The following is a 22,470-nucleotide window of genomic DNA, read 5'->3' on the forward strand; positions in this document are numbered from 1 at the left end:
TCCTCCCCTCCATTTACTCCCAACTATGGGCACACAGATGAGCAGAACCCTCAGAATATCCACCCCTGCTGGAGATCTGCAGGCTCCAAGCTCTGCCACCCTAAGTGACTTGCAGGTCACTTAGGCACATGGCAAGGTCTGGTAATAACAAGGTTTGGGAAATAATATGATGTACTTTAGATCTTTTCTGGAGTGTCACCATGTACGTTAGCACAGTGGAAGCTTGGAGAAAGTCCTGTGGGACAGAAACCTGTTTAACTTGGTTGAAACGAGTGCTCCCACAGAACACTTTTTTGAGTAACATACTATGGAGGAAAACAGAACCCAGTGACTGGAGATGTTTTAAAATATTCAAGTCTATGGATCTTTTGTTTTCTCTTTAAAAAGTATTATTAACTTTTCTTGGGAGGCAACGTGGTACAATGAAAGCACTGGGTCAGGAGGAAGGAGCCCTGTCCCAGCATGAGCAACGTTGGTAAATGGTGATGAGTTCTGTCTATCTTAGCCTTCTCACCTGTTCTATCTGTGAGGATTTTTAAATGAAATCTAGCTAAATGTAATATCACAATACCGTTCAATGATTACATGGAACTTTCTCAATTCAAAGAAAAAAGAGGAAAAGGTACTTCTTGATTAAACTAAAAAATTAATTTACATAACTATATGTATATATATTTTATAACCAGAGGTCTCTGGTTTAAAAAAAGGAGGGGGACACTTTTGCTACACTATGCAACATATCTTACAAGTATTACCTCGGCTGCCCTGCAAGAGAGGCATTTTTTTTTAAGAGAGGCATTTTTATGCCCATTTTACAGATGAGGAAATTTGAGGTGGAGAGGTTGGTGATTTGCCCATGATCAGAGGCAGTAAGTGGCACAGTCGGGATTCAAACCCAGGACTTCCTGACTCTAGAGCCCATAATCAACCCAGCACATTATGCCACCACCTCTCATTAGGTGACAAGCTAAAGCACTGGAGTAATTACAAGCAAAGCCAAATGCACCAGATTTGTGCCTAGGTTCTGGAAACAGTAGGCTAGTCACTCATTTTGTGTTGGAGGAGATCGGAACCACAGCTGAGCAGCCTCCGTACAGCGTTTTCCAGCGTCCAAGGATGGAGGGCTTTCCTTCCCCTTTCATCACCAGGACAGCAGGATGGCTGCTGTTCACTGCTGCCAATGAAAACTCACAACCCGTTTTAATCCATAATTAATATGAAGTGAGCAAGTTCCTCTAGGAACCCAGTCATTTCTCACATTTCATTCTACGGAAAATGGAAAGGTTTTCTGGTCGTCTAAACTTAGGTAACATTGGCTAAATCAGCTAATTAGGTTTCTTTATTGAAAAACTTCTAGAGAGCCGTTAATATGTCAATAGCAAAGTCTCTCTTCAAGGAGGGGCAGGAGGTACAGACATAGGAGGCAGTGGTTCCCAGACTCATTTCTAAGATGGAACACTATTTGAGAAATATTTACAGAGCCAGCACTCTGAGGAACATACTTAGAGAAATGCTGGTCTCCTGTGGGTTCACATAAGCCTTTAATCTCTCGGGATGTTGCAGCAAAACTGGCAAAGTTATCTTCCTAGAGACTGGTTCTGGTTCCTTCCGTAGAGGAAGTCAGATCAAGCCGCCACTTAATGAAGCAAACTGAGTCCCCACATAGGAGGTAGCAGAGCAGCACAGAGCTGAGAGCCCAGGCTCTGGCACCAGGCTACCTGGATTTGAATCCCAACTCCATCACTGACCAGCTTGGGCAAGTTCCTTAACCTTGCAGAACCTTGGTTTCCCCATTACTACAAGGGAAATAACAATAGCGCCAACCCCACAGGGTTCCAATGAGGGATGAATGAGTTAACATACGTAAAGTACTTTGAATGGTGCTTGCACATAGTACAATCTAAAAACCCCTGTTTCTTACTGTTGTTATTTTCTCCCACTCTTCTCTATGAGTGCACGTCTGTGCTTCAAAGCAGTTAAAATAAATGAATATGACTGGTGGCACTTACTTTAGCGTCTGAGCTTTAAAGTCAAACTTGGCTCTGGCAGGTCTCATCTAAACACAGGAAACAGTGACAAGTTAAAATCACAATTTATGCATAATGAAAAGGACACACGTTTACAAGTTTCCGGAAAGCAAAGCAGAAAAATCCACCCTAACCAGTTTACTCTGGTGTCGAAATCTGGGCAGAAATCTACTTGTCTGACCTTAGCAGAGCACTACATGGACGTTCAATCAGTTATGCCACGCGTGAGGATCTCCCTACGGAGGGGCAGATGTGGGGAAGAGATGGTTAGAAAAGTCCTAAAGTTGAAATGCTGGTCCCCGAGGCTGACACCACTATTTAAAAAACAAACAGACAAACCCCAGCCAGAAGTCCTGAGACATTCCTTATCTAACTGTCTTAGTCTTTGGGGAACATGTTCTCTTTACCTGACTTAAATTATGACCTGCAAGTAAATGAACCCTGAGTGACTTCTCACATCACCTCCAACTCCACATATTTCTCCAGGTCTGTGAAATCATCCAAAAAAGCCAGATAAAGCGAGCCCTGAGCTCATGCTCTTCCTTCAAGGCTTCCATTCTTGTTAGGTAGCCCTCTCCTCCTAGACCCCCCAAGACTGGAAGTCATCCACAGCCCCCATCTCCACTTTCTCATCGAGCCTGTCATTAAGTCACGCCAACCCTCCCTCCGTCCCTTCCACAACCCCACTCAGGTCTGACCTCTATTTCCCACAGGCACAGAGCTTCCTTTGACTTCAGTTCTCTTCACTCTAATCTACTGTCACTCAGGAGCACAAATAACATTCCTCAAATACCTCCATCACATCTCTTCCTTGCTTTGAAGTTGGCCCAGTCTCTCAACTGTGCCTCAGATCAACTCTCAATTCCTGAGGTGGGTTAAGGCCTTTGGGTCATTTCTCCCCACTCATACCTAACCGCCTTTATCTCCTATGACACTTTTCCTGTCCCAGTCAGGCAAAGCTACTTGCTGCACCTTGTCTAGACACCCCTTCTCTGTCTGGAATTTCCTCATCTCCAATTCCAACAAAGAGAGCAAAAGGTTCCCTTTTACTTACCATGTTTATTTGTACATCTTTCTTCCCCACCAGTAAAAGTGGGGAATTTTTTTAAAAAGAAGAAAGATAGAGGGGAGAAATCATGAGAGCAAGCAGTTTACAGCTGCCAGTATAATGCTGCCCCAGCCATGAGCAGCTCCAACCTTTTCAACTGCTATAACTTTCTGGTATAGGGAAACAATGTGATGAAAATTAAATTACATACTTCCTCTTCAATATTAGAAGGCATGGACAAAGCAGAGGGGGAAAATGGGAGACTCTATGTGAGGAAAAAAATGGTTTTAGAAGCTTCATGAAGCTTAGTTTTAGATCCTGATCCCTTAATGAAATGCCCCATATTTCCAGGTTCCTCAAGCTGGGGTCTTACAGGGATCTTCTTTAAGGCCATGGATTCTCCACAGGAATTTTTTTAAATTTTGCATTTTCATGTGATGTTTCCATCTATCTGCCATACATATTAGAAGTCAACTGAATGACGACCTTATAATCAATGTCACAGATTTCAATGCCTGCCTGTGACCAAAGAGCATAATTCAACAGTTGTAAGCAAATAAGAACAAATGTGGAGTTAATGATAAACAACAAGTTCACAAGAGAAAGCCAAATGACCAACGTTTTAAGCACAAAAATTTCAGTGATTCCAATTTAAAAAAGTGGGGGGCGGGGGGGCTGGTTGACAGCCAGCTGTAAAGCTGTATGAACTTTAAAAAAATTTATACCAAAACAGCACGATATTCACACTCTGAGTGGCAACTGAGTTCAGGCAAAATTATATCAACCATCAATTAAATTAATAAAATCCAACCATTTGATGAATAGCCAGTGGTGCCTCTGTCACTCAAAAGATAGGGACATGAATATTAATCAGTTCTCAATTAAATTTATAATTATTAAATAAAAATTGTATACGTGTACAGTTTACTATTTAATTTGTAAATTGGCTTAGGTCAACCCAATCGGGTTGGTGAAAATTTTTTTTCATCAAAGGGAATCCATACATTATTCAAGATTGAGAAACACTGATTCCACTGAACTCTTAAGACATATGAGTCATATTGCCTATACAAAGCATCATCACCTTCTTTATCTTTCTCCATCCTCCTGAGGCTGAATCGATCTTTTCCTCCTCTGGTTCCCAAGGCATTGTGTTACTTATTACAACAGAGGTAACTGTTCCGAGGGTGCCTCTTCCACTAGACTGCCAGCTTCCCAAGGGCACAGTCTGAGTCTTGTTTCTATCCCCTCACAGGGTTCTGGGCAAATTAGTGGTCATCCAAATTCTACTGAATGGTACAGAGGTACATCTACATAGCCTGGTGTACCTGGGACTCATTGGTCTTTATTGTCCCATGTCTGTCAGTCGACATCTAGGGCAGTGATTCTCAAAATGTGGTCCCTGAACTGCTCAGAAATGCAAATTCTCAGGCTCCACCCCAGAATCAGAAAATTGGTGGATGGGGCCCAGCAACCTGTATTTTAACAAGCGTCTAGGGGATTGTGACACATTTAAGTTTGAGAACCTCTGCTCTAGAAGGGAGGCAAGGCAGGTTAGGCAGAGTTTGCCTGCCTCTGTCCATGGTTATTGTGCCCTGGTTGCATTTCATTTGCATGTATTATCTACACGTGGGTTAGGCAGCCCTAGGGTGCCTTTGCATGTTCCCATCTTCTCCATCACTCACAACCAGGTAGGCCTGGGAATAAGGATAACCCATCACTAGAGCCTTCAGAACAGGGTGGTATTCAGGAGCTGGAATGCTGAGGGCTGGCGGTTGTCCTTCACTTGCATCTGAGTAACTCCTGCTAATTTCTGCCTCCCCTTATTACATTTTATTTTTCTCTATCACCTTAGAGTCTCTTTCCCCTCCCCAGCTTTCCTTCTTCTAGTCTGGTTCCCCCTTTTCTCTCTTTGTTACAGTCACCTTCTATTTCTTTTAAAAAAAAAAACAAAACCCAAACCATTTGATGAACAGCCAGTGGTGCGCCTCTGTCACTCAAAAGATAGAGACATGAGTATTTAATTGGCTATTACACTGAACGATTATACAACTGTATATACTTTGGTGTCACTGCCCCATTTCCCCAATCCTCCCCAAGCCCCAGGCACACAGGCTTCCCTGAAAGGAGCTGATCTTCAGCAGGGCTACTTAAGGATCACGTGGCCAAACAAACGCTGATGCAAGCTGCGGCATTTGGCCAGCACAAGAATTTCAATATGTTGACCTTCACGCAGGAGGCCAAGGCCTGGATAAAATCACTCCAAAGGCTTGTACTTCTTTGTTCCTTGTATAATATGAAGTTTCATAATTTCAGCTGAGAAACGTCAAAATTAAGGCAACAAAGGAGATCTCTCTCAGAGAGCTCTTACCCTCCATGGCTTACCCTAACTGCAAAAACGGTCTGGCTTTCAAAATTCCTCAGTGAGGCTTCGGCTCTACTGAACACTTCAGTCAATTAAATCGTCACAGGATACCAAGTGGCTGTATTGCATGTAATACAAGTTTCACTAAACCATCTTTTCAAAGAAGAACCTCGTAATTGTCCACACCATAGCTACTAATGCATATGAACTAAGGTATAGGTTTCTAAGCAAAGTGCACAGGCAACACAGTCTCATGATAAAATGCAGATGGAGAAGACCAGACTCATGAAGGCAGCCGATGCTCTAAGGCATGCATTCAGGTTGTGCACCAGCAGATCCCGGTCCCGCAGCCAGGCATGCTTGGACATACAGAGCACAGGACATGATGGGAATCATGTCCACCGACCAGCCAGAGAAGAGCCAAAGCAAGCCTAAGGGAAGCCAGGATGACAGATGCTGTCTGGAGAGGTAATTTGGCCTACAGAGGGCAATGCCGAGGGAAGGCAAATATTGCTTTGGGTCAAGCAGCAGATCGAGGTGACCAAAACAGACCTCTGACCCAGATTTCCTTTTTGCTGTATCGTCTATATTGAGGAGGTCCCCAAAGCGCTCATTAGTGATAAATTGATGGTGCGTCGGAATGACGCCCGTGTGGCGTCGAGCTGCAATATCGGCTTCTTCTTGCTCACGCTTAAGTCGTCTCTGGTCCGCTAAAAGTTTCTGCCATGAAATTGCATAAAATGGGCTGTGAATCATCTGGTCCAGGGTATTGGAAAACTGCCAACAAAAACAACTAAGGAAAAAGGTGCTGGGTCAATAGGGAGGAAACATGTTGGGGGGGCTTTATGGCCGCAACTGCAAGGTTCCCGCTGTACCCACCCACGTGTGCTCTGCGTAGGGAGGAGACAGCGCTGCGGGGAGAAACCGGGAGAGCACTGGGCTGCGGGGAACGCTGGGTCCCATACGGTTACGCTGTCTGCAGACTATCTCCCAGCTCAGCCAAAAGCCTCCTGCCTCCTGGCACAAGGCGGCCAGGGCATCCAGGGGGTCCGTCCGGAGCATTCACGAGCATGGAGCATGGTGGGAGGCTGGAAGTGCTATCCTTCCCTCACTCAGGCAGTGATGAGTTCCCATAGTGGGACCAGGGCTGGCTGATTCCTCCTCCTCAAATCAGGCTATTAAAACTGCTGTGGGCTTTTATTGTGTGGTTCTGTGGCAAGCAGGTCATCTTTGTGCTTCCTATTCCTGCTACTTTATGCTCAAGAGAGTAGAGATACCCATTTCAGAAAACGTGGCACCCCTTCTCCTAGGCCAGCCAACCCTTCCTCCGAGTACGGTTGTTAGGAGGCCTCAGCACATGCACCGAAGGCTATTTATGTGACTGACAGAAAGCATCACTCACCTTGTACTTCCTACTTAACTATTTCTTCCTTAGGTGAAATGAAACTGAGTTTAAGGGAATGAGGTAGACTATAAATGCAGGAGATAAACTAAGAATAATGGTACCTGGGTTTAGAAGAAATATTCTCTCCTAAATTAAGGAAATAGTCATCTATTTCTATTTTTAAAGGCCTTTTAAAATAATTAAACAATGTTCTATTTAACTAAATGTCCTCATTGCCTACTGAAAGGACCCTATGGAAGAGAATTTTAATGTGTTTTCTTACTCCATACCAATCATACCTTCCTGGGATTAATGTCCTTTGCAGGAAAGCATTGATTAGTACTGATCATTCTGAGCATTCTCAGTAACGCATCAGTCTTCTCCCAGCAGGTAATTAAATGCCTTAAGTGACACCTAGCCCCAAAGGATGGTGGGCCCACTTTTCTATTCTTCTCCAGGGTCTACCAGTAATAAAGCAATAACTCGTCAAATGGCTGTGGGATTCCCAGTGCTCAGGTAAGTTGTGGTAAAGATTAAACGAGAAAAGACGTGAGAAAGTGCTTTGTGAAGCACGGTAGAGCCCTGGTTTCCAGCTCTGCCTCTGGTACAAGGTAACTGGCTATGTGGCCCGAGGCGAGCCACTGTCCTGTGGCAGTCCTTTCCTGGATAAAACAAGGGAATTGCCCAGATGACCACTAATGTCCCTTCCAGGACTGACAGGCTCTTGTTTTCTGAAATGCCATTATCATCAATGTTAGTAAGAAGCCACTTGCATGGAAAAATGCCAGGACTGGCATTCCCTGAGCTGGGACATGTGAGTTGTTTCTGTAGCAATGGGCATGGACAGATGCAAATGGAGCAGAGCTCCCTACCCAGTGTGTGACTCTGACCTCAGCAAATCCATCATTCCCATAGTTTAAACACATAAGCCAAAAAAACAGGGAGAAAGACCCAAGGATCTGTGAGCCAGCGTCATTCAGGAAACAAGCTGCTCACCCTCTAAACTGCTAAACCAGCAAAGTAAAATCTGCTTCCCATGTGGCTGGCAAGAATTCTACCACGAAACCTGCCATGTCGGATGCTAGGGTTTATCATCCTGAAATGGAATGTCACCTTCCCTCATCACAGCAGGCCAGGCTTCGATAGGTAGAATCTTGTATCTCAGTGACAGTGACAAAAAGGAGTCTGTTCTGTGGCCAGATGGACGTCCACTGTGAGTTTTTCACCATGCTATCACAAATAATTCTGTCCATCAAATGCTTCCTCCTGTTTCTTTCCACAGACAGGCGCAAATGTCTTACTGAGCACTGTCTGTATTGTGCCCAGAGAAGGGCAGAGCTGTGGTTTTATTTGTCCTTTGTCTCTCTAGCTGGCAGCAATGATTGTTACCCTCCAGCTCTCTTCAATGTCAGCCTTACCCTAAATCCTTAAGGAAAATCCCCGTAAGCTCTGAAACCAACTCAACAAAACAGCACAACACAGAAAAAGGGCTTCAGACTTTACGGGGAAAGGGACGGAGTTGCATACACACGAACACCTTCCCTTGCTGCCACCAGGTTCAAAGCAATTCTTCCATCTCTTCATTGCAAGAAAACACTCATCAGAGCTTGTTTAAGCTATAGGACCCTTTCTTCCGGGAATGCAAAGTCTAGAAAACATGCCTCGTCATAACACTTCATCACAACAGCAGCTTGTGATTTTGCCCATTCAGCTGATGTGCAGAACTACCTCTTCCTAAACCCCAAGAGAACGCGTTCCTTTCCCGGCCCCGTCAGTCAGATTGCTGCAGTACAGACATTTCAGTAGCTGCAGGACAAGGTCTATATCCTGAAGTTCTGGGGAAGAGGGGTTATCAACGTTTATTGGGGTATCTCTCTTCTTCTGAGTTAAAGGCAACTTCTTCAAACTGTTTTTATAAAATGTATAATGGGCATTATTCTTTTTCAGTTTCCTCTTTCTCCTACTGCATATTTCTCAATATGAACTGTGCTTTGTGCCAATAAGAGGATGGATTTCCCTGGAGAGTGATAAGGCGGGGGTTAGGGGGAAGGACTCTAGGTTCCCCTTAAAAGGCACTGAATGCAGTGGTGGGCAAGCTCTTTCTGAACCTCCCGGGCAGATTTGGCATTTGGAACTTAGCACCTTGGGGAAAATCAGTCCTACTCTTTGGAAAAGTGGACTAAAAGAGGAGTGACTGAGCTCATGTCATATAAAAAGTCACCTGTGAAAATCCCAATGTTTGCTTCTAACTGCTAGGCCAAGCCACCTCCCTGAATGTCTACTTCCTTCATATTTTTATCTGCACAAGAGCTAAGAGATTTCAAAGGGGGCGATTACCTCTTTATCATCATGACGTCTTCGAATAAATTCTTCTGTGGATTCCAAGTAATCAGCTGGTATAAAATGCCTTGGTGATTCTGAATCTTCAAAACAATAAAGTAAAGTTAAAACAGGCAAAGATTTAGTGGGAAACCAGATTGGGAAAAGATTTCACCTTTCATCCATGACAAATATCAAGTTTGTACCGTCGTCGTTTGGTGGTCAGTATTCAAATTCTGAAGGAAAAAAAAAAAACAAATGCCCTCCCCCTCCCGATTTTTGGATTTACCTGTGAACTAGTTTCATACAAAGAAAACTAATCAGAGGCAAAAGGTGAGCAAAGAGAGGACCATCTTTGAAAAGTGTCCCTATTAAGAGGCGTGCAGGATCTTACAGGGACACACACTGTACACTCACACACACATACACAGGGCCACCGAGAGAGGCTGCCTCTCAAAAAACCTCAGGGTGAATTGGGATTGGTGTGAACTGCAAGGGGTTCAGGAGTTCAAATGAACACATTTCTCAGATGAGCTAAACGGCCAATTTTTCTTTCGAAACAGAGTTTGGTGGTTAGTCTAAATGACATGGGGGATCTGTTTTTAAAGAAGTGCAGCCACTATGAGCCATGATTAATTGCCAAGCAAAACAAACAGAAAACAAAGGACGGACCAGAAAATGAGCACCAAGGGCACACGGGAGGAGGGAACAAAGCAAGCAGAGTGGAGAGATGGGTGAGGTGAGACTGGGCAAATACACAGAAGGCCACCTCTGAGGGACGTTCCCAGTTCACTTTGGGGGTTGTTGTTCCTGTCCAGGCTGTGGTCTGAGTACGGCAGAGAGTTCCCATTACTAAAGGCCGTCAGGCAGACCTCCGGGGCCGCGGGTCTCTCCTGAGGGGGCTCTGAGATACGGCTCAGCCTGGCCATGGTGTGCCGGGAGGACAGCCGTCTGGGAACCAAGGGCCTCCCCCCGGAGGGGGGCTCGTCCTGATGGGGCTGAGACCCCCTGGGGGGGTCTGGCTTCTGGCCTGAGAAGTCCCCGGGACAAAGCTGTCTGGAGGGATGCTGGAAGGGCTTTTTCAACCGAAAAGGGAGGGGGCTCATTAGGTAGATGTTCCTGAGGAGTGTGCCCTTGTCCCCTCTGGGATCCGGGCGCCAGTCGGGCCGCCGGGAGGTCTGCTGCTGCTCGTGCCTACGGATGGTGGTGAAGCGGGTGTAGGAGGCCGGGCAGGTGCCCTTGCACTTGTTGAGGCGGTGTTTGGGGAAGTCTCCGTGAACGCTGCCGCTGCTGCCCTCTCGGCTGTCGCTGGAGATGTTTGAGCAGCGGTCCAGCTCGTCCGAGCAGGCGGAGAGCGGCTCGGAAGGCACGAGGCCCCTGAAGCTCAAGGTGGGGTCCGCCATCCGGCTACACGCTGGGGAGGCGTAGATGCCCCCAGGGTTCAGCCCGCCTGCCTCCCTGGGCCGGAGCTTGGTTGACTCCAGGAGGGACTCAGCCGAGCGGGCAGAGGTTAGGCCGCTCCGGGCCAGCATGGGCGTGGGAGACTTGCTCAGCCGGCCGGACAGGTCCAGCGACGGCATGGACCGGGACCGCTGAATCAGCTGCTCGAAAGCTGTGATGCGGGAGGAGACGGTGTGCTTGGGGACGTGCTCCGAGCCTTCCTGGTTGGGGCCCAGCTCGCCCCTGGCCAACGCCAGGCTGCTCCTCTCGAAGTGGGAGGCAAGATCCCGCACACTGGAGGAGGAGACGGACCCCAGGAAGAGGCCGGCCCGGTTGATCTGGTGCATATCTCGGTAGAGCATGGTGAACTGCGGGCCAGCCTTCCTCAAGAGTGGGCAGGGCCTCCTGGCGCTGGTGCTGTACTCCTGCAGGCTCATGGTGCTGCTCGACCTGCCGTCGTAGTCCCGCCGGGAGCGCACGAGCAGGTTCTCCGCGCTGCCCCCCACTTGCAGGGGGAGGCCTCTTTTGGAATCATTCAGAGGAACCGAGACACAAAGGTTCTCACAGCTCTGAGCCTTTTCCGATGGCAACAGGACGCTCTTCTGATCCTGCAAAAGAGCGCTGGGAGCAGAGAGCCTGGGTTTGAATTTGGAGGGGAGGATTTCCGAAATGCAGGCTTTCGCAGCGGACAAGGGTTTCTTGTGCTTACACCCGGGGCCTAACGCACTGCTAGTGTGAACCGCTCGGCTATGAACTGAAGATGAAGAAATCATGTGAGCATTCCCACCTTTATGATCCACTGGAAAGCATGCAGAATAAAATAAACAGACCCATTAGGTTAAAGCTGAAAGCTACAAGAAAAAAAAAAAAAGGAGAGGAAACATGCTCGTTGGTCATAAGGGGTGTTTTGTCTTTTGTTTTAATTTCCAGTCGATGTCCGGAAGCAAAATAATCTGTGCTGCAAAGCAGGTGCAAAGATGCAAAGAAAAATGGCCACCCTGCTAGAGTTAGGAAAAGCTCCGCTAATTTCTAAGACAAGGGAATCAGAACAAAAAAGAGAGAGATGCTTCAGGGAGAGCAAGGTTGGGGTTCAAAGGAAGGGAAACTATTCGTACCAGAAAGAAAAATGGCCGGTGAGATACTAGGGGAGGGGACTACAAGGGCTCCGTGGCCTGGAAATGGATCTCAACGAGTCAAAACTCATCCCAGTCGCTGGAGGTTCACCCTCGCTGTCATCACCCCAGGAATGGGTGTGGACGGGCGAGAGATATCCTGATAGCCGTGTGGATGGGCGAGAGGCCTGCAGGCTTCGCCCAGTTACCTTTAGTTGAGGCCGAGCTGGATGGCCTCTTGAGCCCACTCAGGCCCTGGAGAGGGATATCTCCTCCTTCCAAGACGCTTTTATAAATCTGCCTCTCATTCTCCAAGCTGGTAAGATCCCCGGGAGCCCCATCTGATTCCCTCTTCACCGCGTGGAAGTTGGAAGAATATACACTGAGAACAATGAAATTTTAAAAGAGAGAAGAAAAAAAAAGAGAGAGTAGGATTTAGTATTTTTAACAGTTTTCTAAAAAGCACATTACCAGCTGAGGACAAGGAAACACACTTCCTGGCATCCCAGCCAAGCACCGTCCCTTCTAAAGGGCGTTCTTAGTTAGACACAGAGCTCTACAGACAAGGCAGGCCCACAGGTGCCCCGGAATGCTCAGGAATAGTGTCTAAACAGCAAGGTGCTCTTGAGATGACTACCTCGTGTTTTAAAAGAATAACTCTGAGAAACACTGCCTGGGGATGGAGGGCAGGAGGGGGGCCAGACAGGAGGAGGTTCTGGGGGCCCAGTGGTTGCACTCAAGATGGGACAGTCGAGGACATGAGTGGGGCTTCTGACATGTTGCCAGCCAGAGTTGGCCATTTCAAGTCCACCACCTGGATTATTTTTCTGGGTTGTTCCTCACAAGTGCTTTGACCAATGGAGCATTAAAATCAACAATGAGGGGCTTCCCTGGTGGCGCAGTGGTTGAGAGTCCGCCTGCCAACGCAGGGGACACGGGTTCGTGCCCCGGTCCGGGAGGATCCCACATGCCACGGAACGGCTGGGCCCGTGAGCCATGGCCGCTGAGCCTGCGCGTCCGGAGCCTGTGCTCCGCAATGGGAGAGGCCACAGCAGTGAGAGGCCCGCGTATCACAAAAAAAAAAAAAAAAAAAAAAAAAAAAAAAAAAAAAAAACCAACAATGAAAGGAGGTGGCCCAGCTGCCTAGGGTCTCCAGGAAAATCAGCCCCCAGCTGCAACCGGAAGCTGGGATTCTATATATTCTTATCCCATCCACTGCTTTCAAAATTTGTATTCAGCACCTTATGACATGTATTATGAGTATAAACTATTGCTGGTTTATATCCTTCATTTATTTTTATCTTGTTGAAAGTCTAGGTATTTTTGCAAGTTACCACAAATCCTTTTTGGAATGAGGTGGGGCACAGAAAAAATTAAGAGCGCCTACTCGCTGAACCCTCCCCCTCCCCTAATTCCAGTTTTCTATGCCCTCCCCCACCAACACACTGACATGTGGGCACGCTCACACACTCACTCAGATCAGTGATGACCCCTTTTCCACAAAAGCACTCAGGCTCCTGCCAGGCTGCTTTTCAGTTCTACCAAATTCCATCTACCGGCATCAATATGGAATTTTTCCAGCTCTAAAGATGTAAACAGCTTGATGAAATTACTTCATCCCAATATTATGAATATTATCAAATGGAAAGAAACGTTTAAGGAATTACAACAGCGAACACCCATATACCACCCCCAACCTAGATTCTACAAGGAACGCTGGGCTGCATTTGCTTCCTCATACATCTGTCCGTCTCTTTCCTTCTATCCATGCCTCACCATACAATCATTTTTATACTTCCCGCAGACTCTGGGTCCCCAGAGTTACACACAACGACGGCAACAGCAGCCGTACACCCTGCTTGTTGAGATGGCCTATGTGCGGGGCACTGTGCTAAGTGGCCGATGATCATTCTCTCTTTAACTCCCACGAACGGTCCTACTTTCCCCATTTTCAGATGAGGACGAGCCACTGGGAGAGTCAGGCACTCATCAAAGCTGGCGCAGTCAGTGCACGGGCGGCGCTGGAACTTGAGCCTTGTCGTCGGGCACCACAGACGGTACTCTCGGCCGCTCTAACATTTCCCTACCACCTAGGAGGCAGCACCTTCCAAGAGCCCAGGCTTGCACATCACGGAAAAACAGGACTTAAGAATGCTGGAGCTCCGTGTGCGTCATCACTGCTGAGTGCTACCTGCCACGAATGCACCCCCGGGACGAGCATATCCAGAGCCAGGAGTCAGAAGTGGAAAAGAGGTGGAAATTCCGTGGTAGGACAGGCAATGTCTCCACCTCAAAGTAGTCAAGTTCCCCGGAGCAATTCCATTGCTTCCAGCACTGGTAACACCCCCTCCCAGTCACCACCACTTCCCGGGCCCTTGCCATGTGCCCGCCACTGCTTGAAGGGCTTCACGTGCTCTATTCAGGGGACTGCCGGGCTATCAGGGCTCTCCCAGGCCCCTCCTCATTATCTCTGGCCTAGGTCAGGGGGTCAAATCTCTTCCCCTTTCCTTGGCCAAGACAGGAGAACATTATTGGGAATCTAAGGGGAAAGAAAACCAACCCTCAAAGCTGAGAACAAAAAGCATGTGAATATGGGAATTCCCTGGTGGTCCAGTGGTTAGGATTCCACACTTTCACTGCCGAGGACGCGGGTTCAATCCCTGCTCAGGGAAGATCCTGTGAGCCCAGCGGCAATGGCCAAAAAAATAAATAAATAAAAAGGCATGTGAATGAAGTGAGTCTACATGCAGCCCTCCAGGGTTCGTGTCTCAGAGAGAGGCCTCTGGAAAGGTCGGGATGGGGGAAACACTCTTTATTTGCAGGCGCCCACTAGACTATCTCGGCCACGAGTATGCTCAATAAATATCTGAGGAATGAATAAAAGGTCACATTTTCTGAAAGTAAAAATTGGCACGTATGATCTGATTAAGGATATGCTTTAATTTGCGAAATTATGTATTTAGAAATTCTTTTACAAGTATAAGGATTATATCGCATTCACTGAGGGCTCTTAGCTCCTGAAATCAGTGACCATGGAGTCATCGGAGGGGTAGAAAGAGAAAAACTACAGGGAATTAGGACGGCCTGAGCTCAGGCTGGCTGTCCTTACTGGTGCCCGCCTGGTCCCTGCTGGGAGGTGCCCACTCTCACCCGCAGGCTCTGGGACAATGGCTGCACCCATGCTGCTTCTGGCTCTCCTGCTTTTGCCTGCAGGTGGCGTTCACCGACGCCACCCAGGATCTGATTAATAAAAACCGTCACCTCTTGCTAGAGAGCTGAAGGACCCCTAAAGGTGACTTGCAAGGTTGTGGCACTATCTGTCGATTTAAATAAATGTAAGCTCTTCTAAACCGGCTCTAAGTATGAATTTCACAATGAAGGCAAATCTGCCCCTTTTCTAAACTTCCCCTTCACAGTCCACCCTCTTCTTTTTGGTTGCATTTTCTGATTTTGTCCTTCTGTTTAACCACGTTTCTCCTTTTTTGTACAACCTCAACTAAGATCCATGCATAGATGTCCTTGAGGCTCACCGACCAACAGCCTTTTGGGGAGGGGACAGTCTCTAAGCCCCGCTCACCTTGGTCTGGGGTTACCAGATCTCCCTCGGCACTGGGGGAGTGCCTGACGGCAGTTTCTATTCTGCTGTCCTTCCCCTTGAATTGCCTCAGCCTCAGTCAGAACCTCCCACCCAATGCCCCCTAGTTCCTCCTCACTTTGGTGCTGACTCTCGGCAGCAACCAGCTGCCTGACCCCATACCGCCTCTACTGTACCAGCTGTCAGAACGTCCCTCCCTCCTGCCACTACCCCACCTCTGGCTTTAGTGCACCCGTTATCACCATTTGTTCCTGCTTCCCCACCAGAACAACAAGCCAGCACTCAGGAAACCTCTCAGAATGGATTTGCTCTAGCCAATTGTTTTCTTTCTGATACCAAAGCCAGCATGCTTTTTCCACATGTGTAACACTTTGCAACTGAGGGGCTCCTTGTTTCAAAACAGTATCTAAAAACTCTTGACCAACGTTTTAAAATATATCATCTCCGTCAGACCTCCTAATGTTGGAAAGACGTATCATTTGTCCCCCTGTCCCCAAAACCGAGGACCAGAGGGGTGAAGGCATTTGCAGAAGGTCACAGAGTTCCTGGGTCTTTGCTGTGTTCAAACAGATCAGAGAAGATGGGAAAATGAGCCAGGCTGATGGAGAAAAGCCCGATCAGGACCAGCAGCCACCAACTGCTTCACAAAACAAGTCGAATTCAGAAGCTCAGCCCTCAGTAGCCTGAGCTGAGCTGTTTTCGGTTCGGAAAGAGGAAGCTGGGGTGGGGGACACTGCGGAGAACTCACCCTCTGGCTGAGATGCAGAGCTGGCTGCTGAGTTTCAAGGGGGATTGAATAAAAACACACTCACTGAAAGGATAAAGTGAGAGAAGAGAGCAATCATCTTAGGCCCAACTGTTTCACTCATGCTACCAGGAGGGCTCTGGAGGAGACAGGCAGGGTCCTGGCAGGCTGTGATTCCAGCCCGGCTCCAACGAGGAATGTGATTGCTGAGGCAAACCCACTCTGCTTAAGAACTTGGAAACAATCTGGTTCTCTCAGCCTCAATTTCTTTCATTTGCAAAACTAAAAGGTGCAAAGAGACTGTCCATGAAATCCACGCTCAAATCTGTAATCTATGTAGACCTTTCTTTTGAGTTCCAGACACAGACATTTAACTGCCTTCTACACATCCTCACCTACATGGTCCTCAGGCAACTTAAACCCAACCTGTTCCAAACCAACCCCAGCCCTGTTCCTCTGTCTTCCTTCACCCAAGCCAGAAAGCCAGGGGAATCAACCCCTTTCTCCCTCCCCTTGCTCCCCAGACCTAAGCAGTCACCAGGTCCTGCTTACTCTCTGCCCTCGACACAGCTCACATCAATTCTTCTGCTCCTTCCCTCCCGGGACTGCTCACGACCACTGACCACTCGTCTGTACCTCTGCAGGAAGCACAGCACCACTCCCCGAGCCTGCAGCCCTGACTCCCTCCAATCATATCTGCAAATCACTGCCCATGATATTTCTAGAAAACATCTCAATTTGTCCTTCCACTGCTGATTTTATTCATGCCACAAATATTTACGCAGCACCTACTAAGTGTCAATCACTCTCCTAGGTGGAGATTCAACAGAGGACAAAACAAAAAATTCCAGCCTCACTGTTTAAAACCATTTGGTGGTTGGGCTTCCCTGGTGGCGCAGTGGTTGGGAGTCCGCCTGCCGATGCAGGGGACAAAAAACATTTGGTGTTTTCAGGAAAAAAAAAAAGAAAGTAACTCTTTCTAGACTTTGGGGAAGGGAGTCTAGACAATCTTAAAGCCTTTTGTACTGCATGAAAAAAATTTTTTGTATTTATAATGTAATGCTACTGTCATTCACTTTTTATTTGCTGCTGCTCTATAAAACCTTTCTCTCATTCTCCCCAAAACAGAGATGCTCACTCCTTCTTGGGTCCCATCATTGAATTGACCACACTGCATTCTGACTGTCATGTACAAGTGTCACTTCCCAATGACACTCTGAGCCCCTTGAGGCCAGGCAGTTTATCTTACGAATCATTGCATGCCTGGTGTCTAGCACTGTTGTTCACCAAATACATATTAGTGGAAAAAATGATTCTATGAAGTTACATGCCTACAAGCACACAGATTTCTGACATTTTTAAGGCCCAGGGGAGTCTCTAATCTTTCATGTAGCTCTTTAGGTAATGATTTGTGTTTTGATCTTACATTGGATTAAGGGAAATAATGTTTTCTCTAGTGGACCATCACCATTTAGGAAAGAGCAGCTTGTTCTTGAGTGCCACCTGCTGGCCAAATAGAGTAAAGCTCTTTGGTTAGGCAAAAAAATGTATTCGTGCCAATCAATGCCGAAATGATAAGTCACGATGAAAATATACCGCTGACTTACAGATCTGATAACTCCAGGGAATTAAATTCAAAACGGGACATACACTATGATTACAAGTATGAAAGATATATTTTTTGAGAGGAAGGACTGATGTTGTATTAGGATATTGGGGCTATGGGTGAATTTCTTCCTTTCTCTTCCCAGGTTCTTCTAATATTGTGATATGGAACCATGCTAATAAAATGCTAAGCTGCAGTCTGCTCAAGATGTGAAAGTAGATTTAAGACAACACCTTCACTTCTCCAGTGACCACAGAGTTTTTGATCCTGGGGTATCGGTGACTCCTCTTTCTTCAGCCCTTGGGTTAAGTAAGTCAAGCCTTGCCAACGTTTCTTTCACGTTTCGTGTCCATGCAGTGAAAGGGGCCAGATTCCGTTCACAAGCAGCCTGCCTCAGTGCTAAGCAAGTTGGATTCTAGTTAATTAAGATTCACAGATGCATTCATTTATTCAACAAACTCTTACTGTGCATTTTCATACGTATCAGGCACCGCACTTATGTTGACTCCTCACCAATTCCAAATACTGAAAAACCTAACTCATTTGAACAAACTGGGAGAAAACCAAGCCTGAATTACTGAAAAATCCCCACATGGAAGAACAGCAGGAGGGAAAAGCTCAGCTATTCCTGTCAAGTGTTTCATGAGAGCTGGGCTATGGCTGAAAAACAGAGGTCTCTGGACCTATTTCCATGATACAAATACAGTGCTTGGTAAATTAGCACATCAAATATCTATGTACACCAGTACTCAGAGTGTCTGAAAGCAATCTGCTCTTTTAAAAAGTCTGCATGAGTCCCCCTCAATCCTGCTAACCCACTATTACACAAATGGTTGTTTTTTTAACTGCTCGAAACAGTAAACCCTAGCATGCCTTTGGTTAATTTATTACCCAATTTTGAATCAGTACTGGTGCAGGTGAGAGTTTACTGCTGCCACCAGCAGATCTTGGCAGTCTCCTGGCCTAGAACGTCATTGCTCCTACTCTGGTGGTAGTTCTGCCACACACAGCTGTGGAACCTGGGCACACACTACCTTTCTGTGCTTGTTTCCTCACCTATAAAATGGGGATAAAAAATAACGCCTGATCCTGAAATGTTGAGGACTAAATGAGGTAAGGTATATACGATGCTACGCACAGGGCCTGGCACATAGTAAATGCTCAATCAGTCGTTAAAATTATCATTTCATTCAAGACCTGCGCTCTTAACTCTGATATCCTGTGGGAGCTGCCTTCTGAATACTTTTAACCTCTACAGTCTATTTCATTCAGTTGCCACATTGCCTTTTTATTTACTTTTTTTTTTTTTTTTGCGTGTTTTGCCCCTGAAACTATTAGGGGACTGCACCTTATGCTCCTATTAGAATACCCAGCATAGGGACTTCCCTGATGGCGCAGTGGTTAAGAATCCGCCTGCCAGTGCAGGGGACACAGGTTCGAGTCCTAGTCCAGGAAGATCCCACATGCCACAGAGCAACTAAGCCTGTGCACCACAACTACTGAGCCTGCGCTCTAGAGCCCATGAGCCACAACTACTGAGCCCTCGTGCCACAACTGCTGAAGCCCACATGCCTAGAGCCCATGCCCTGCAACGAGAAGCCACTACAAGGAGAAGCCTGCACACTGCAACGAAGAGTAGCCCCCGCTCGCCACAACTAGAGAAAGCCCGCACACAGCAACAAAGACCCAACGCAGCCAAAAATAAATAAATTTATATTAAAAAAAAAAAAAGAATACCCAGCATAGTGCCTTAGATCCGGTAGAAATTCACTCAGCCAGCCACCTGAAGCAATTTTTCACCAAAATACCCTAATCCCAGCTCACTGACTTTCAAATGAAACTACTCTTGCAAAATGCCTTCTTTGGCAAGATATGATAGGTTGGATACGCCCAAGTGACCATAATATTTGCCCCCATAAACTCAGCATTCAGACCAAGTCAGGCTTCTATTTGAAGAGGTGAACTTTGCTCATTGTGGACTTACCCAACCCAAATGGAACAGGTAATAGTGTGCCTTTCCTCCTTGTCATATTTCAAAGAATGAGATACAGATGGTGATATAATGGTGATGAGATGAGAAGCTGCTCCTACCAGAACAGCTCCCAAATCTATAGGGTGCACCAGGCAGTACGGAGATGCAGTCCTTGCCCTCATAGAGTTCATAATTTATTATAGTTATAAAAATACAAGAGCATAGGGCTTCCCTGGTGGCGCAGTGGTTGACAGTCCGCCTGCCGATGCAGGGGACACGGGTTCGTGCCCCGGTCCGCGAGGATCCCACGTGCCGCGGAGCGGCTGGGCCCGTGAGCCATGGCTGCTGAGCCTGCGCGTCCGGAGCCTGTGCTCCGCAACGGGAGAGGCCACAACAGTGAGAGGCCCGTGTACCGCAAAAAAAAAAAAAAAATACAAGAGCATAAGTCAGGTAGACAGCAACAGAAGTAAGCGCCACAAGAGGCACTCATGTGAGACTGGGTGTAGGAAGGACCCGTCAGGGCCCATTGATACAAGCTGAAGTGCTGGCTATTCACCGTGTTTGTAAGGGTAGGGAGCAGCACGGAAGCATTTTCGGCTGGGATAACACCTGCACAGTGAAGTACTAAGACAGGTAACCTAGGAGAGGATCTGGGATGGTTTGGGGACGGGAAAGGAGTCTGGTGGTCAGCCCATGAAGAAGTGCGTGGGGTGTGCATTCATCACTCAGGCAGAATTCTAAGAATTGGCATGGGGGAATAAACCAGGATCTCTGAGAATCAGACACGTTAGCCCCCTCTTGGCCCCATCCTTCCTCATGATAGGTCCAGCCTGAGGACCTCACCCCACCCCCACGTTTATACCAGACGTGGCCTTAGTCACCCACTCTGTTCCCCCAAAGATCAGCACACACTCTAAAGGTAAAGATGCCAACACAGGGAAAAGCTTATCAAAGGTAATATGAATCAACACAAAATTAATTTGGAAAAGGAGGGGGAAAAAAATAATTTGAGGACGATAATTGCTACTTATCACCAAACTGTACATCATTCAAATCCACTAGACTGATAACAAAATACAACACAAGCCTCTTCCCGTTTCTGATATTTAATACATCAAGCCATGTAAAGAGTGATAACTTACTATCCAGGAGGCTCTGAAGAAATTTCCGGAGTGGGGCTGACTGCTGAGCTCTGTAAATGTCAAAAAAAAAAAAAAAAAAAAAAAAAAGAATGTAGATGACTTACTTCGACTCAGATATTTCAAGCCAAGGGGAAAATGAGAGAAGTCCTTTTCCTTTCCTAATTTAGATAAAGCCCTCTGAGAGATGGGGGGCTCGGCTGGAAAGGTCTCAGTGCTGGCGGAAGGCGGTGCTCTTTCTCTAGAAGGATTTCTGGGCTTTTGCCTCCCAGTGGCTGCAACCAGGGCTCTCTGGGTGGGTCGGGAGACGCCCCACTCCTTAACATTTATCTCCAGTCGCAGGCCCACTGGAAAGATGGCCCACCACTTGGCAACAGGCACTAGTGACAAGGACAGCACCCTCCAGCAGCTTATCCCCCCACCCTCGGAGCCAGACTCCTTCATGCACCCACATGCCTCAACCAGAGTGTCACCCAACACTTCAGGTACGGAACATACAAAAATGCATTTTACGGTGCTTTGTGTCCACCTAGGGGGGTGGGATAGGGAGGGTGGGAGGGAGACGCAAGAGGGAGGGGATATGGGGATATATGTATGCATATAGCTGATTCACTTTGTGATACAGCAGAAACTAACACACCATCGTAAAGCAATTATACTCCAATAAAGATGTTTTTTAAAAAATGCATTTTAAAAGACTGTACTTTTAGATCATTTATTTACCCCTGCAGATTGAGAAGTGTGGAAATGGGGAGAAATGCAGTTTCACAAAACCTATTAATCACCATTTCAGCGTGACGGGAGGGAACATATTATCAAATTACAGGCCCCTATGCACAAGGAAGAAAACCAAGAGTCTATGCAGAGAAAAAGCAGCATAATTAGAGTTTAGGGTTTCTATTGTCTTGGAGAAAGAAAGGCAAAGGGTTCAATATATTTGTTTTCAAAAATAATGTGTTAGTTGAATACATCAACATGAAAGTTAACGTTTAAAGATGCTCCTGGGAATTCCCTGGCCGTCTGGTGGTTAAGACTCTGAGCTTCCACTGCCGGGGGCACGGGTTCGATCCCTGGTCGGGGAACTAAGATCCCGCAAGCCACACAGCGCGACCAAAACCAAAAGCTCCTACCTCTACTAATGACCACTTCAAGGAAAACAAGCTCTGCGGAGGATAAGAGGTACTTGGGGAAAGGAGAGAAAGAAAAACACCAGGAGAAGGAAAAGGAAGAGATTGGGAAAGAGGGAGGATGATGGGAGGGGAGGCAGCCTTCGTCAGGGGCTCACCCCCGGCCCTCCTCTGCCCTCCACCCCCCTCGACTCCTGAGAAGGCACTGCTCTCACCGCCACACCCATCCTTCCAGCCCCTTTGCCCGCACTGGTCTCCCAGCCTTGGCACCTGCCCCGTTCTGGGTCTCCATCTTGGAAGAACTTTTGCACAACCCTGCTGAGTCCTCTGGAAACATCTCCCTTCCTTCCTTCCACAATCACATGTTGCCGATCAGTGCTGTATCCCTGGGGGCTCCCCTGATTCTTCACCACATACTCTCCCCCCCATCAACTACTTACCCAGCAACCACCACAGTTTTTAGAAGCCTCATGGTTACCAAATGCACTGACCTTCCCTCAGAGTCTATTTTTGGGGGACCCCTTGGGCAACTCTCATACTTGCTCCACCTCTCACGTTTCCTCCTCACTCTGGTTTTCTCTGACCCGCCCC

General features: G+C 47.1%; 1 protein-coding gene across 1 annotated transcript in view; it reads right to left on the reverse strand.

Annotated features, from left to right (window-relative positions):
• The window catches only part of SORBS1 (sorbin and SH3 domain containing 1), a 237,035-nt gene that overhangs the window by 25,067 nt on the left and 189,498 nt on the right, over positions 1-22,470 (reverse strand). The window contains exons 21-26 of the mRNA XM_060125606.1: positions 20,756-20,805; positions 11,905-12,077; positions 9,913-11,382; positions 9,162-9,247; positions 5,993-6,160; positions 2,010-2,056 (exon numbers count right to left, since the gene is read on the reverse strand). Coding sequence (XP_059981589.1) covers positions 2,010-2,056; positions 5,993-6,160; positions 9,162-9,247; positions 9,913-11,382; positions 11,905-12,077; positions 20,756-20,805 — 1,994 coding nt within the window. The remainder of the gene's footprint in view (positions 1-2,009; positions 2,057-5,992; positions 6,161-9,161; positions 9,248-9,912; positions 11,383-11,904; positions 12,078-20,755; positions 20,806-22,470) is intronic.

The sequence above is a fragment of the Lagenorhynchus albirostris genome, chromosome 16 (assembly GCF_949774975.1).
Source record: "Lagenorhynchus albirostris chromosome 16, mLagAlb1.1, whole genome shotgun sequence".
NCBI classification, from domain to species: domain Eukaryota; kingdom Metazoa; phylum Chordata; class Mammalia; order Artiodactyla; family Delphinidae; genus Lagenorhynchus; species Lagenorhynchus albirostris.